We start from the raw sequence: 16968 nt of genomic DNA, 5'->3' as shown, positions 1-16968 counted from the left end.
CTCGCTCACCCGAACCCACTGAGCAGGAGCTGGGAAGCTCAGGACTGAGGGACTACTGTCTCTCTCTCTGCTGCCGTAAACACACACACATACACTTCATTTCCATCGAAGGCCATTGAAATATCTTTATTTCCTGTTGTTGAATAGGAATCTTTACAACCGCTCCCTCTCTCTATACTCTCACTTCCTCTCGCTTTTTTGGCTTGTGATGTCAAAAGGGAAAAGTCAGTCGGCGGCCTCTCGGTGCAGCATGCCACAGCCTTGACTGGGGTTTTCCATGGAAAAGACACGAAGAAAATAGGAACAAAGACAAGAAAACATCCATGCAGAGATCAGAAATAAGAAAGCCACAGCGGACTGCCAGCAGGGGAAACCGTCTCAACTGTAGCTCAACAGGTGCATGTGGTTGAGGTCTTTATAACTGCTATGAGGCACCTGTGGGACAAAATATCTGCTAGTAAATGTAGCCTGCAAAAAAACTAAACAATCAGCCATATCAACCTGATAAGAAGCCCATTGCTTGTAAAAAGTTGTCAAGAAGAATCTGGAGGAACGCTCAACGGCCTCCTTTTGTTGCACAGTTGTATGCATTTCTATTGTCAGTCGAAAATCGTTTGTCATGATCTCCATCACTTCCTGCCGACAGTTCCCTCTCGTTCCATTTTTAGAACACAGGTTTATGAGCAAATAAACATCATACATGTCTAATTTGAGAATATCCTGTGAAATCTGTGGCATAAGAGGCGAGCGTGGGGAGAGGAGGAGGGCATGACATGAATGGGCTGGAAGTGGCTTTCTGACCACATACTGAGATTTAAGAGGACAGCAGTAGGAAAAGGAATTCCAACGGATGGCCTCTTCAACCTCTAATTGGCTCAGGAGACACAGAGGGAGTGAAGTAAATCCCACTTTGGATTAAGAATTTCGAGGCCTGGCTCCTTTTTTTGGAGGATTAAGGTTTCAGACCGAAGCGACAAAGACGGGCAAACAAAGAAAAAAAGTCCTCGAGGAGGTCTGTGAGAGGGAAATCCCTTCTCATTTTTACCTTCAAATTCCCAACAGAGGGTGAGTGGTCTGCAAGGGTGACGCTCTAGCTCTGCTACTGCACAGACAATGAATTCCTCTTAATCCAGTGGTGCATTTAGGGACAAAAGGTACATGTGAGACACTATAGCATTCACCTCTTTAGTTTGAGTCCAGCAACTATACAATTAGCAATAGTTACAATATTCTGCACTTAGGTTTCAACCATAGGAATCAACCCAAATCCTCAAAAATGTAACAATCCTCATTTATCAGAAATTTGGTATGTGATAAATGTTGACAAAGACTAAGAGAAAGATTTTGGGGCAAAAACCTATCTAAAAAATGAAGCCACGTTGCTAAATGTGTTTGAGATTTAGTGGCCTATAACTTGGAGCTGAAATGTGCATCGCTCCATGAGTTTAAGACCATTATTCTTTTCAACAAGGACAAACAAGTGCCATCATTCATATGATGTAAATGAGAGAAACTGAGCCGGCCTTGAAGCAGAGTTCAATCATCTTTCATTTTGGCCAACAGTGAGTTCTTAATCTTCTCTAAATGAATGCTCATAAAATGTAGGATTTATACAAAGTTCATAGTCTGTTGTGCGCTTCATGATGATGAAAAGGGTTCAATCCGGGTGCTAAAGGCTAAATCCACACCTCACTGGCAGGAAACTGCTGCATGGGGGATGAAACTCTCTGTGCAGTCCTACACCCATACTACGCAACCATTTAGTGTGCCAGAAATTGAATTTGTTATGTCCCAATATATCGTATATCAAATACAATATGCCAAAAAATATCAAGATATCCTTCTGCATCTGGTCACATCTGACTTTTCTTGGTATTCTGACCCACACTCCTTTGCATTCTGCTTGCAACATTACATATTTTGTAGCTGCAGTCATGAATTGCATCATAGTGTTTGGGATAAGATGCTGCCAAATATGTTTTTTATACAGAAAAATAAAAGATCTTTGTGGGACTGTAATGCAATCCAGTACTGTCGTCATGCACAGACATTTTTCTTTCTCCTTTTTAAAGCTTGTTGCTGAGAATGTCAGTCTTTTAGTTTAATTTCCTTTGTCCTTTGATGAGAAGTGGAAGAAGCCTAAACTTGTGAATAAATTGGTATAGAGGATTTCTATTAAATGTATGTATTGGTTAAAATGGTTTCATACTAAATAGCTACATTTTAGTTAAATTGTAATGGTTGTTAGACTGTTGTTTACGGCTACAGTCTGTACCAGCATTGTTAGTGAGGGGTTTCACTAACAGTGCCTGCTCATTCCAACTAAAGTGTGTGTGTGTGTGCAAATATGTGCACATGCAATCAGAGACAAGTTTTTTTGTGTGTGCATGTATGTCCCCTCATATACACAAGATCACCTGTTAAATCAATTCAGGAATGTTGGATTCCCTGCTGACAGTCTCAGCTGTTTAAATACTTTTGGTCCTGTGTACGTTTTGCAGTCAGCTCGTTATACCGTCTCTAGATCTACTCTGGTCGTCACTGATTTCTCTCTTTGTGACTCTATCCAAACATCATCCTCCACAGTCCTTGCCCCAGGCCATCCTTTTATCTTATCAGAGCCTGACAGCCATCCTGCCCTGATTAGAAAATAGTCAAACAGAGGTAACTGAGGGCAAGGTCTTATGTCTTTTAATTAAACATCCCTGTTTGCCCATTTAAAATCCATTACGCAATTGTTCTCTCTATTGTTGCGTGAGACGGCATCAGCTGTATTTTCCAGTCTTATTGAGACCAGCCCAGTAAACCGAGACTGTTTGCAGACCTCTCCTCTTGTTTGCTTGACTCTCAGGACCCTGGGGGCCATCTGTTGAAGCCATCAGATCCACAAAGGCAGACTCAAGGTTATCCTTGTTGAAGAAAGCTTGATTAGTACAATTGTATTTTGTACAATTTTTCCAGATGCTGGGGGTCAATTAGCCCATAGGGTGTAGCCTTGTTGAATAACTCATGACGATCACTATTGTTTTACATGGACTACAGACTAAAGAACAGGTCGATCTTGTATCAGGAGAGACTTCAGAGCTTGGGTCCATAAAACACTGGAGCACATAAATTTAGGGTCAAAAACTGTATTAAAGACTACATTTTTAAGTCCGTCTCTGATCGCACACTAGTCTTCTATTAAAGTTTCTGGACTCAAAGTCATGTGCTCTGGTGTATTATGGACCCAAACTCTGAAGTCTCTCCGCTACCCTTCTACATCACTGCATCATTTTAAAGACACTGTTTTTTTTCTCATTTATTCTGGCTGATTAGCATTCAGGTGGGCGGAGCTATGCTAGACATTACATTAGGACAGGGGTCTCAAACTCAATTTGGCTTGGGGCCACAGCTGGTATTGTGATCTCATCGGAGGGCCACACAGAAAGCGCAATTTTTTTTTTTACATTTCTAACATATTTTCGTCAGAAAAAAGGCAACCAGCAGTTTCTATACATTTTTATAATAGTTTTTAACAGTGCAAATATATTTTATTTTTTTAAATAACTTATTGAAACTGCACCAAACCAGCAAATGCAAAACCTGAATACATTTGTACTTTATTCTATTTCTTGCCAGACACCTGGCAGCGCTTCTGCTCACACAGCTGAGCCACATTGACCCTGAACCAGGTCACAGTGAAACCCTGATCCAGGTCACAGTGAAACCCTGATCCAGGTCATAGTATAGAAACCCTGATCCAGGTCACAGTATAGAAACCCTGATCCAGGTCACAGTATAGAAACCCTGATCCAGGTCATAGTATAGAAACCCTGATCCAGGTCATAGTATAGAAACCCTGATCCAGGTCACAGTATAGAAACCCTGATCCAGGTCACAGTATAGAAACTCTGATCCAGGTCATAGTATAGAAACCCTGATCCAGGTCACAGTATAGAAACCCTGATCCAGGTCATAGTATAGAAACCCTGATCCAGGTCACAGTATAGAAACCCTGATCCAGGTCACAGTATAGAAACCCTGATCCAGGTCACAGTATAGAAACCCTGAGTACAGCTTCACGATAGGCATCACTAAGCCTGGACCTGTACTTGCATTTATTAAAGGTCATAGTGGAGAAAGGTTTCTCACAGATATGTGCTTCCAAAAAGGTACATGACCCGACTGATCACTTTTGTCAGCTCAGGGAAGGATGGAGGCAATTCTCTCAGAAATGGTCCATCATGTCTGGTTTAGCTTTTAGATCTCTGTTGCAAGTCAATAAGTTCCATTTGCAACAGACGCGGGACTGAGAAATGACTTCGTACTACAGATCAAGCTTCATGGGGTGTGTGCACTTGAAACATTAATATTACAACAGTTTTTGTTTTCAAACAAAATATTTACTATATATATTTGAGTCAAAATTAGTTCTCTAGAAAAACGAACTATTCACAATGTTTACACAATGTGCATGTTTCAGTTTCGTTTTTTCAAGAACAGTTTTCAGAACAAGATGAACAACATATGTACTCTGTATGTATGCATGTGTGTACTGTGTACTCTTTACCAGCGCATGGTCGTGTGTCTAGCGCAGAGTAAAAGTGAACAGCTGACCGGAGCAGAGCTGCCATCTCTCTGTGGACAGTGTTGTTTTTTTTAGTACACTGCAAGGTTTTTTTTTCTCAGGTGGTAGTGTGTTGTCTGTCTGAATAAAAAACAGTGTATCTTTGCAGCGTATGTGGGTGGGTAGGTCCTCGGGGATTTCCTGAGTGTTCATTGGGTAGTTTCACACAAAATGTCGACTGACACCTGAATCAACAAATCCCGGTGAAAGGTGGAGCTGGACACAGACGCCTTTAGGCTGTGAGCTCTTATGAGAGGCACGTATGATCACACAGAGAAGTGGGGCGGAACCTCCAGACTTTGATGTCCTAATGATTAGGACATCAAAGTCCATGTACTGATATAAATGTTCAAGGTGTGAGCTGTCTCACACTCACATGTGCGACAAAACTGAAAGGAGAGAGAGGCAGATGTCAATCAACCCCAGCTTGTTAACGCCCACACAGTCCTGAGGAAAGACCCAATCAGCCCATAAGTAAAAACACCTGTGTGGGCTTTTAAACTATTTCTCTTGTAAAAGGTTGGGGTAGTACAGCTCTGAATTCTAAGAAGGTTGTTACTATCTATCTGTCCTTATGACGGCCCCTGTTATTTTATAAGCTAATATGTATTTTCAGAAGTTGTCACCAGATCCCTCATCTGCATGCTGACAGCATGGCAGCCTGACAGCGATGTGATTTAGTGAGACATGTCTGCCACATGCGTGGCCCAACAACTGCATGAGAAATATATCACAAACCACAGTGAGCGACACAAAATCCAACTCATAGCTCAGGGAAGGGTTCAGCTCCACATTTCTACTGAGCAAGGTCCAATAGCTACATTATCAAATTACTATTAAAGACATTTGACTATTAAATACTCCTGGCTTTTTGACTGCATGTCAACCCTGAAACACTTTCTTGTTCTCACATTGTCTTGTTTTTAGTTGTGCACTGTGTCCCCGCACGAAAGGTTAAACCTCCGTTGACACATGGAGACCTGTCGTTGGTGTTTGCAGAGAACAAACAGAATAGCAAATTGGTCGTCTGAGGTCTATCAGTGTAGATTCAATTCCCACTGTGGAGATTATGGGCTGTAATGGCGCTGTAGAGCAAACACAATTTTTTTTTTTTATTTATTTATGAAGTAGGAAATGAATTCAACATGTTTTGAAGGGCTTGAGGGTATGAAACACGCATTTTATGATTATTTAGGTGAGAGGAATTCTTTTAATAATGAAAACTCCACAGGGTATCTGGCTTTGGCACACAGCTTGGGATTTAATAAGTCAGTATGTTTTTGATTGTATCAAAGATAGGCCACCAGAGCCTATGTGATGTCTTTAAATTAAAAAAAATGTTGTCTGCCAATCCAAAAGCCAAGAAGTATAGAATTTATGATAAACATTTAAACAGTTAATAATTACAACAAAATGCCAAATGAATTTTCTTGTCCACTGACTAAACAGCTAATTATTCTTTCAGCTTCCAACCGTTTTTTTGTAGGTAAATTGACTATATAATCAAACATATCTTCAGTTAAAATAATTATCCGAATATGCCACAGCATATGGAAATGTTTACCTCGAAGCATCATTTAGACTAAACGAAACTTTTGATAATATACAGTATTTCAAAAGCTTGAACTAAACGTAGTGGAAACTGAAACCGGTCCTGCCCTCAAACAGCCAAGTTAGCTGACTAAACTATGATGGAGTTGTGGTTGTCTAGGAGGGCAAAAACAGTCTAGACAGGTTAAGTAATGTGTCAGAATAAAAAAACAAACCAAACCTCAAAATTAGCGAATGTCTTCTTGTGTGTTTTTCAAAATGTACCTAAATTTAGTCTCAAGACTCTAAAGTAATTTCCTCTCAGGGATATATATACATATCCACATATACACACAGGAGTGCAGCAATAGTCTTCCCTAAATATCTTGAATGTCCTTTTTTTAGATCCATCTTGGCCGTCAATCTGTTTCTTTTGTCATCCAAATCCTAAATGTTCACATTCAGCATTATCTTCACAACACAGATGTCACCAAACAAGAGACTGGAGCACAATGACAACCGTCACAGCCAGGAGAAGGAACAAGGCGTATCACATCTTGTATTAGCTTTGGTTTATTTGGCCACAGCTCCAGCACTGGGATTTAACATTCATGCGTTATGTCCAAAGGTTCAGTGCCAATGCAGGAAATAGTGTGACCTTTATGTGGCGAGGTGGAAAGTAAGGATGGAGGTCGGAGAGGTGGCTGCACGTAGCATCTCGTCACAGGCAGTAGCCACAATCTTTCCCTCTTAACTTTTATTTATACTTTAATTTCTTGTTTGACCTCTTATGAACAACCAGATATAAACTCCAATAAACTTATTTGTGATTTGGGAGGAGTAATGCGCCATCTGCTCCAATCCCAGATATAGAGCATCTGAAAGTCCATTCTATTGTACCCGAACAGAAGTAATGCATAGTTTTCTGTCGACTTCTGAAATATGTCTTCAGTTCAAAATCCCATTTAGAAGCAATTCTCATGAAATTAGGAAAAGTCATCAGGACCAAATGGCAGAGAACCAAAACCACCATATTCCCACAGAAGCTCAACAGATTGTTGTTTATTTCCTACAAAATACATGCTGACAGAGTTAAGAAGCATTTCTATTTATATCTGTAAAAGTATGCCCTTTAGGCCGAAAGCTACAAATGAAGTGTTCTCCTCATAGATTTAGGTGCAGAATCTATTCTACCAGTTCAAGCTTTTTTATACTTCCACCACCTTATTCATAGATAAAGCCGGGTGAAGCGGTGGTTATTCTGCATGCATCTTTAAAAGTGTAACATTTTCCCTCCTGAATCTGAGGTTCAAGGACTATTTTGTTTAAACACTTTGGTACAAGAATACTTTGGATAAGCATAGCAATTAATTGTTGAAGTGTTTAAAAAGCTCTGATAGCTCTTTGCTTCATTTTGTGAAGGGTGACAAACACAAAGCCGCTGGCAAAAGATGTTCAAATGTTATTTGAAAGTTTCAAATGGCACATATGTTAGTCATTATTTCTAGGAGTTTCCCTGAACCAACATGGGGAAGTTATATAATCTCACCCGCTGATGAAAAACTGCTTTCTTAACTTTTCAAACTTCATGCAGAAACATTATGACTATAGCTAGTTATTTTATTGCAAAAATATTTACTGTTTTAATTTCACCAGTGTGATGAAAACAAATATGTGTGAAAATGTGTTGGTAAAAACTAAACTTACCCCAATTTGCCTCCTGTGTGTGTGTGTGTGTGTGTGTGTGTGTGTGTGTGTGTGTGTGTGTGTGTGTGTGTGTGTGTGTGTGTGTGTGTGTGTGTATAAGATGTTTAATTCAAGATGTAAAAACAAACCTCAGCTTATTTACTTATGGAAAGTTAATGAAGCCACATTCCAATTGCTTTAAACTAAACGGACCCATAGCAAGATGTATTTTCAGAACAAATATGCTCAAAGTATTTTATCTTGGGCTTTTCTTTCAGATAACTACAGGAGCTCTCTCAATTCAGCCGTCCCCTTTTCTTCTTTCACCCCATCTTTCAGGCTTTAGAGTCAGTTTACATGTGAGAGAATGTTACTGCACACAAACTAAACATCAGCACAGACCACACACACATGCAAGCAACTCACACAAAATATTAGAGGTCAAGCGATTGAAAACGAAAATATACTAGCAAGTGAGCAAGTATAGTTTTTTTTAAATCATATTCACCTTCTCAGTTTAGCGTGTTAGCAAGATAACATCTGCTAATGAGTACTAAACACAAAGTTCAGCTGAGGCTGATGAGAATATCATTAGATCTGCAGGAATTTAGTTAAAAACAAATTATTCATCAAATTTAAACCTTGTCCCTGAAATGAAACGTTTATGTATCAGTCCGTTCATCCAACAGTTGCTGAGACATTACTATTACAAAAACCATCAATGACAACCTGATAGTAGCGCTGAAGGAAAAGCTAGGCGGCCATCAAAATGATTGATCATTTGGGGACCATGAATGTTTGTTGGATTTGTTGAGATATGTATACCGTATATATGGTCTGGATTGGGCATCAATGCTTCAATGGCACAAAAATAAAAATGCAAACATTTGCTTGTTCCAGCCCTTTCCAGATTTTCTACTAATTTATCTTTGATATCATTGTTAATTGACCCTTTGTGTAGCATTAGTAATTTGACACAGATTTATTGATAGTTGGCTCTCGTTTACTTCCCAGCTCTTGCTTTGCTCTCAGTAAATCTCTGCGATTGTTCAGTATTCATGACCTTGTGTATCAGAGGACGTGGATGTAAACACAATGGGGCTTTTGATGAGTAGCCTGGTTTCACTCCACTGCATCATATTACCCTGCTACATGCTTGTTTTATGCTCAGATGGAGCTTTCTATTTATAGTCGTCTGGTTCTCTGGGGACATGAGATAGTGGGAGGTGAACAGGTGATTGAGAGAGCTGCTGCAAAGAGACAGTCATGTATGTGAAGGTGGAGCTCAAGGCTGATTGGCTGAAGGCTGGTGTCCGTGTTCCACTTCTAGCCGGTGACCTGAACTATAAGATTTATTCTTCATCTTCTGCTACTTGAGAAGACTAGAGCAGAAAGGAATATTAGGGACGTCACGTGGGATTATTTTTCATCATCAATTCATCTATCTGTTTGTTTTTTTGCCAGTTTACTATAAAAGGAGTAGGGCGGTTTGGGCTTTGTCAAGTCTTACAAAATAACCCTCCATGATGTGATAGTGATGTCATCACGGTTATGCAGGGTTTTGGCATGACACTCAACGCAAACTGGAGGTTTGGAGATTAAAAGACGTGGACGTTCACCAGGCAGGGAGGGCCTTACAAAAAGATGCTGTTGTTAGTTGCATTACGGGAAATGTAGGCTGTTTATAGGGGACTAAAAAGCTTGATAGCTTAGCCTCTGCTGCTTTAACTGAACATTTGTCTCTTAAGAGCAACTTTATAAATGTGCAAACTAAGTTGCTGACACGTTACTTTAATTGTTTAGACTATAAATGTCAGAAAACTGGGACAAATACTCATTAGAAGTTTCTAAAGCCCAGGCTTGTCTTGCAGTTGCATATTATGTCCAAACAGAAGTTTGAATCCAAATGGACTGTTTATGTTTAGTTTACACTGGAGAGGCTTGAACCTACAATTGTTTGCCATTTGTATCTGATAGATTACCTAAAACAATTAACCAGTCATCTAAATTGTCATCTAGTCATGTTCAAATAATATTTCAGCACTAGCTTCTTGAGCCTGAGCATCTTGAACTGTCTCGAGCCCAACGCTGCTAACTGCATGTGAAAACATGACATAACTGACAGAAACGCTTATCACTGTGAGAATGCAGCTTTCTCAAAGCCCCAGGACCGCTGATAAGCAAGCAGCTTCAAAAGTTATCAAACATACTCTCCGTCAACATTGTATCAAGCACACTGAGTAGAGGGGTTTGAATTGTGTGTGTGCGTGTGTGCGAGTGTGCATGTGCGTGTGTGCACTGAAAACATAGTACAACATAGTACCAAGTGTTTACATGATACAGTAGTGTTTTAAGCTCAACGGGGTCTATTCTCAGAGCTCTTTCATGCTGGCCCCCACGGTGAAGTAAGTGTGTGTGTGTGTGTGTGTGTGTGTGTGTGTGTGTGTGTGTGTGTGTGTGTGTGTGTGTGTGTGTGTGTGTTTTATATTTTGAGACTGTCACCTGCTGTGATGCCTCAACTCTGACTGTGTACAAGTCTCCACCTCTGGCCCACAACAACTTTGAGTCCAAAGCGAGGTCAGCTTTCAACTTCCACTGCAGCTATCACAACAAGCACGTTAGATTATTGACAGAGACATATTCCAGGTCTTAATATAGACCTGTAAAGCATCAGCATACATGCATCTAGATTTTCTGATACCACGTATCAAACATAGCTTTCAGAAAATGCCCTTGGTCCCACATCAGCTGTTGGGGACCTGATGCAGCGCACTGCGACCTTGACCTTGTCAATGTTTGAGCTGGAGATCGACAGAATCATCTTTGAACCAAACATCTGCATTAGCCGAGCAGAGAATAGCGACGTGCACTTTGTGGACATCCCTTACGCTCCCCTAACCGCCCCGGGCTCAGTATTTTTGGCAGGCTGTATCAGCAGTCTGAACCCCCTGTCGATGACTTTCTATCACGGACACATGAGAAGCACACTTACCCTCACACAAGCGGCCTGCGATGCCCTCACATGTGAGCAGCACGTCGCTTTGTACGCACTAGCGTTCATGCATTCATTCGTTTGTTTTTCTCGCCTCTCGTTCAGCAGCAAAACTCAACTCAACGCTCCGCAGTTATGCAGCTGGCACAGGGAGACGGGCTGCAGGGGGAGGCAGGGGAGGAGGAGGAGGAGGAGGAGGAGGAGGAGGAGGAAGAGGAGGAAGGGAGGGAGGGGGTCTCTAACTGGTCCAGATTCCGACAATATCAGGCCAGCTGGTTACTTTGGATTTATACACCACCAGAATATAATCCATTTACAATATGCATGAGGCAACCTCCAATGCGGAAGAGCCTTCAACATGCATTCCTACTAATGGACATCAGGGAGCGACTCTTCTGGTTGCAAAAAGAAATCTGATCGCAAAAAGAAAAATCAATGAGAAAATGACCCAACATTGTAAGCATGGGTTTAGGGTCTCAACTGGTAGTTTCAAGTCTTCTCCAATATATCATGATGTGCATTTAGTAAACGATGCTCCCTTTTAGAGTCAACTATAAAGTAGGGTAGGCTTTGAGGCGGGCCTTGTGATTGACAGGTCGCTACCGCTACCAGAGCTGCATACGCCGTCTCTGCCCTTCTGTATGAGCAGTTTGCCACCTGGCAGATACTTAATTAGAAACCTTTCCACATTATGTAATTGTAAACTTAGGCCTATTTTAATTTCTGCTGTTTGAAACATACTGTATGAGATTAATGCTTTGACAGATGGGCCTGCATTTTCATTCATGTGTCTAAAATCATTTAGTGAACCACACAGCCAATAAAGCAATATTCAGCAGATCTGGAAAGGACAAGTGTGTGAGGAAGCAAGTGTGTTGGAAATCTTAGTAAACAACAGCATCATCAGTCATTCTCAGTGCTGTTAATAGCAGAGCTCCTCGACGCAGGAAAGCTCCAGCATGTGATTCATACAGACGAGGCTTAGCAATACAAAGTAAACAATAAGGCAAATGTATCATCTGGCCATCCTCAAGGTTTTCCACAAAACAAACTGTCTTTGTATTTGGACCATAGATGTAACACATCGACAGCATGTGATCAGATGGGCTGCAAACATAAAAACAAATATTCTGTTTTCCTCTCACTGATCATTTTTCTGTAACTGAGCCCTAGGGTCCCCAGATATACAATAAATAGGATTAGGGGTTAGGGTTATTAGGGTTAGGGTGTGGGCTTAAAGGGTTAATAAGTTACCAGGCAGCATGGACCATCTGTCCCGCCATCATCTTTAAAGCTTTTCGTGCCATGCTCGAAATCACAGACAAACTCTCTGATTGGTGTTGTGTGTTGTGAACACTTCTTCTTACCTGTGCTAGGGCGCACTTGGTACAGAGATGATCTCATTTCTTGCAATAACAATCTTTGTGTCACACAATTTCTGGCCTTGAAAGACCTTCTCTCTCTCTCTCTCTCTCTCCCTCTCTCTCTCTCCGTTTGTGTTGCTTCACTCTGTCTGACAGTTTCTCCTCCCATTAACTTCTACATTAAACAAATGAAGATAGCTTGCTCAGCTTGACCAACACCCTTTGCCCATTGCCTAATCCACTGCTTGTTGGTGTGTTTGTGTGTGTATGTTTTAATCCACCAGATGTTGGCTGTCCTCCTCCACATCAGACCAAACCCATGAGGATGAACCTGTCCGATCTCCTCCTCCATCAATTTTCTTTGCGCATGAAACTCCCCTGGAATCACCTCTATCATCGCCTGGGTGGACATTTGGATTCCCCTCAAATACTTTGGAATCCCTTGCAGAGACTTTCCTGGGTGATTAACTGCATGACCCAGTTATGCAACCGAAGTCCAGAGGAATTCCTGATTGCTGTGTGCCAGTGAAATTCTTCGTAACAGCTTGTGGGTGCGAAATGTCACTTTTCACACACTCTGCATGCAGTCTGCACGCACACACACACACGCACACACACAAACTGCCAACGTAACCCCTCTTCGCCGGTGTTAATCTATGAGACACAGCCTGACCCACATAAAGGAAAATCCCTCTAGTTCCCGTGAGTAAGTTTCACATAATTTAACTTCACAAAAGATTAACCTCTTGCCCTCTTTTTTCCAGAAAAGTATTTCCTCAAATATTCATCGTCTGGGTCCAATGCTGCTGCAAGTACTGAAGAATACAGTATAGAGGTATAACAGCTTGGCCTATAACGTAACAGTGATTTAGCCACCTTAGGGTATTGAACACAAATCATCTGATTCAATTTGAGTGTTTGAATCCCTATTAAGACGAGACATGAGCCAACATTATTCCCAAGGATCAGTGGTGTTTGCTGGCGATCCTGTGTTAGGGGGAGTTGCATAACCAGATTAAGGTAGTTGGTTTTAGGTGTCAGGGTCACTGTGGCCCGATTAGCTCTTTAGCTTTACAATCTAAAATCTGAATCGCCTGAAGCAGCTTCCCCAACACAGAGATTCCTCAATGAGCTCCTGTTCTGCGTGAGGTGTTGAGGCTTTTTAGATTTTTATGGTCATTTAGACCAAAAAGTCATGGATGAATGGCTTACAACCTGGTGACTGTGTGAGTGGAGTTTCTGCTTTTCAAGGAAAGTGAGAAGTAATTAACAGTTTAAATAAAATCTTTGAACCTGCTCCCTGTGGAATTCAGAGCCTTCACTGACTTGCTCTGTAGATGGATGAATAAATGCTCCTGCAGCGCCACCTGCTGATGAACTATATTCCTCTCAGACCACAACAACTGAAACACCTCCTGTGGGGCATTCATACTACTGGTGTACAAACAGGTAATAAATGAATGCTAATATAGTAGAACACAGTTGTAATAGCGTAAAACGTGTCTGAGGAGAAATGGTGGAAAATACTAAGAAAACATGTTCCTTTAGCTGCGTACAACTACATCATAATGTCTTACAATATATATTATATAGTGCTTGTAAATGCTTAATGTTCAAGTAAAGACACATTATCACTTTTATTAACACTATTATTTATTCTCATGTACTCAGAACCTCTGCCAGATGTAAATTAACCAGCTGCAGGTTCTTACTCACATTTTGCTTTAAATGTTCAGTAAAGTTGGTTTATGCATTTTAATCTCTGTAACATGTTGTAAATGTGGTAGGCATATATTTGTCAGTTTAAAAAAAGAAAATTGAACTTTATTTGAACAGAATATGTTATAAAACACCCACATTTATGACGTTGTTTCAGTGGCCAGAAGTTTATGTTGTGTAAGCACCACAAACATTCTTGTGCCGCTAGTCGGCTTAGATCAGCACTAAAATGCATTGTGGGTGATCCAAACAGTCAACTCTAAACACACATATAAATTAAGCCAGATTTCATAACTTTCAGTCAGTCAGGGAAGCAAGCGGCCTCATCTGCAGCATGAATAACTGTGTGAACAGGATGACTTACTGATGCCAAACAAACATGACAGCCATAATAAAATAAGTAATAAAGCACCAACGTCTCAGTAACCTCTGGTGGATATTGAAGCTCTGATACATCTTTTTCTTCTTCTTCATATTACAGTAACACTCAATGTGAGTGTTTTTCTTTCATGTGCAGTTATTTACAAGACACTCTCTCAGAAAGTATTATTAGTAATATACTGCCCTTAGCTCAAATAGAAAAGAGGAGAATATAATAGAAGACAAGGCTCTGAAAGTGTTTTTTAATATGTATGAGAGAAGCTGCTGCGGAAGCAAACAGCACACCGGCTCCTTCAAATATTCCTTGATTAATATAGTATTAAATAAATACGTGCATCCTTCTACAGTTGGTTCTAACTAATGTGGTTTAATTGTGTTCAGAAAATACCAACAAATCCAGAGCACACACAGATTTAACATCATTTAAATTCTGTGACATGAAATAAATAATGACTAAGACACTGTATATTTTCTGCAGGGTCGTTACTAAAACTAGCGACTCTTCCAGTTACAGAGTGAAAAGTTGACCCCAGAACACAGGTTGTGTCAACAGTGAAGACGAACGTATATTCAACTTTCTTTTTTTTTTTTTTTGTGCTTAAGTGAAAGATAAAAGTAAAACACACTTCCCTTTTACTCCATGATTCAGTTTGGTTTTCCTTTTTGTTTCCATTTATAGCTATTTTAAAGGGGAAATCAAGGACAAATGTACTTACATTTTTTTTTTATAAAAACATGTAACATTATGGCTGATGTAGTATAAAATAATTTTGTTTTCGATTGGCTGTTCCCTGTCAGATTAATCATGTGATCACTTGACGGCTGCTCTTACGGAGCATGAGTCCGTAAGTGGTATTTCAGGTGTGTGCTCTGGAGAAACCCTCTGCCGCAGACGCCACACCGGTGCGGCCTCTCTCCGGTGTGGCTTCTCATGTGCTTCCTCAGATGTCCGCTGTGGGTGAAACTTTTATCACAGAACGAGCAACAGAACGGCTTCTCGCCCGTGTGAATCCTCATGTGTATCTTCAGATCTCCTTTCCGGCTGCACTCCTTCCCACAAACATGACAGCGATGCAGTTTCAGCCCGGAGTGGCCGGCCATGTGTTCGGTCAGAGCGGTGTTACTTTTGCACTGTTTGCCGCACACGTGACAACATTTTGAGCCCTTGTGGGAATTTAGGTGCACGTTAAGGCTTTCGGTGGACTCCAGGGTTAGACCGCACACAGCACAGAGGACATCTGCGTCCTTTGAATGGATGCGAGAAGCATGGTTTGTCAAGTAATGATTGGAGGAAAAAGATTTATCGCACAAATAGCAACGATAGTTAGGTCCAATTGAATTCAAGTGAGATAAATCAGGGGATTCTCTGGATGTGATGAAGGAGCTCTGACTTTGGGTGGTCTGTGTTTGGTTGGACATAAAACTCGCAGCAGTCCTTTCGTTTTCCCTGCTATCTTGGACCCTTTCATTATGGATCGAGGAAGGCCGAGTTGAGGCGAGAGGTAGCACAAAATGCACAGTTTCGATTTCCTCCTGAAATCGCTCCTCACTTTCACTGGTTTGAGTCTGAGGTTGCAAAGGCAGATGTGTGTCGTCCTGCTCGTTTTTCACCCAGACAGATGAATGAGGTAGGCATGAGACATCGGCGTCCTTAAACTCTTGTTCTTCTTCGAGCTGCTGACTGGCCCAGAGTTCATGAGATTCCTCTTTGATGTGTCTAGGTGTGTCTGGGTCCCTCTGACGGACGCTGGGGCTCGGCTCCTGCTGCTCACAGTGGTGCTGCTCGGGGGCAGTTTCCTCTTTACAGATGGACGATTGAGAAAAGTCTAAGAAAAGGAAAAAGTTAAGAATTTAAAAGTTTTATCATTTTTTTAAATCAGATAAATAGATACATCTATTTCATATTTTTTAAAGAATACACGACAAAAAAAACAACCTGTTTCAGAATAAAATTAAGAGTTTAACGCCTTAAAAATACCGGTACAGAAATAAAAAAATACAACCGAGAGGACACTTTGACAAACCTTTAGGCTCATTACTCTAGTCTAGTGTGGCACACACAGATATAAATAAATAAATAGAAATAGAAATGAACAGACCTGTGCTGTGATTTGACACAAACTCCTGCAGCAAACCTCTGAGCCGCTCAATCTCCTGTTTAGAGCTGGAAGCGTCTTCTTCATATTTTGTTATTGTTCGTTCAAAAACCTCAAATATCTCCTCGGCAGCAGCTGTCAAGCGCTCGCTTACAAAAGCCTTGAGAAGCAGCTGGGTGGACATTTTACAGATAACGGTTTTGTACGAACGCGGACGACCCCAAGAGGAGGTTTTACAGAGTCGGTTTCCTGTGTTGTTAGCTGGTTGTTAGCCTACGGAAGTAACAATAAAAACAAACCACAGAGCAAGAGAACTGGCGCATGTCAGGTCGCTGCTGCCCCCTGCAGGACAACCGTGTAATTACCTCTAATGGTGGAAGTAATGAGTTAATAAACATTTATCGATCCCCAGCGGGGAAATACAGTTGTTCCAGCACAATTACACAACACAATTAATATAAAAAGCAACACACTTAATAAAAAGAGTTACATACACTAAAGTACTTTCTGCTGGTAATAGGCCTGCTGACATAATTTAACTTTGTTAAACTAAGGTTTTGAATGCAGGACACCTACTTGTAGCAGAGTATT

At 40.9% G+C, this 16968-nt stretch overlaps 1 protein-coding gene across 1 annotated transcript; it reads right to left on the bottom strand.

The window, feature by feature from the left end:
* Window positions 1–14920: 14920 nt before the first annotated feature.
* Window positions 14921–16561, bottom strand: LOC306746551 (uncharacterized protein; the record flags this gene model as incomplete). The annotated part of the gene is made up of 2 exons (XM_079229478.1): window positions 14921–16107; window positions 16381–16561. 2 exons carry the CDS (start codon window positions 16559–16561, stop codon window positions 15110–15112), a joined length of 1179 nt encoding a protein of 392 aa, XP_079085604.1. The 3' UTR covers window positions 14921–15109.
* Between the last annotated feature and the right edge of the window lie 407 nt (window positions 16562–16968).

This window comes from Taurulus bubalis (assembly GCF_910589615.1).
Source record: "Taurulus bubalis genome assembly, chromosome: 14".
Lineage (NCBI taxonomy): Eukaryota > Metazoa > Chordata > Actinopteri > Perciformes > Cottidae > Taurulus > Taurulus bubalis.
The sequence above is the reverse complement of the archived record's forward strand: the minus strand, read 5'-3'. Positions and strand labels throughout refer to the sequence as shown.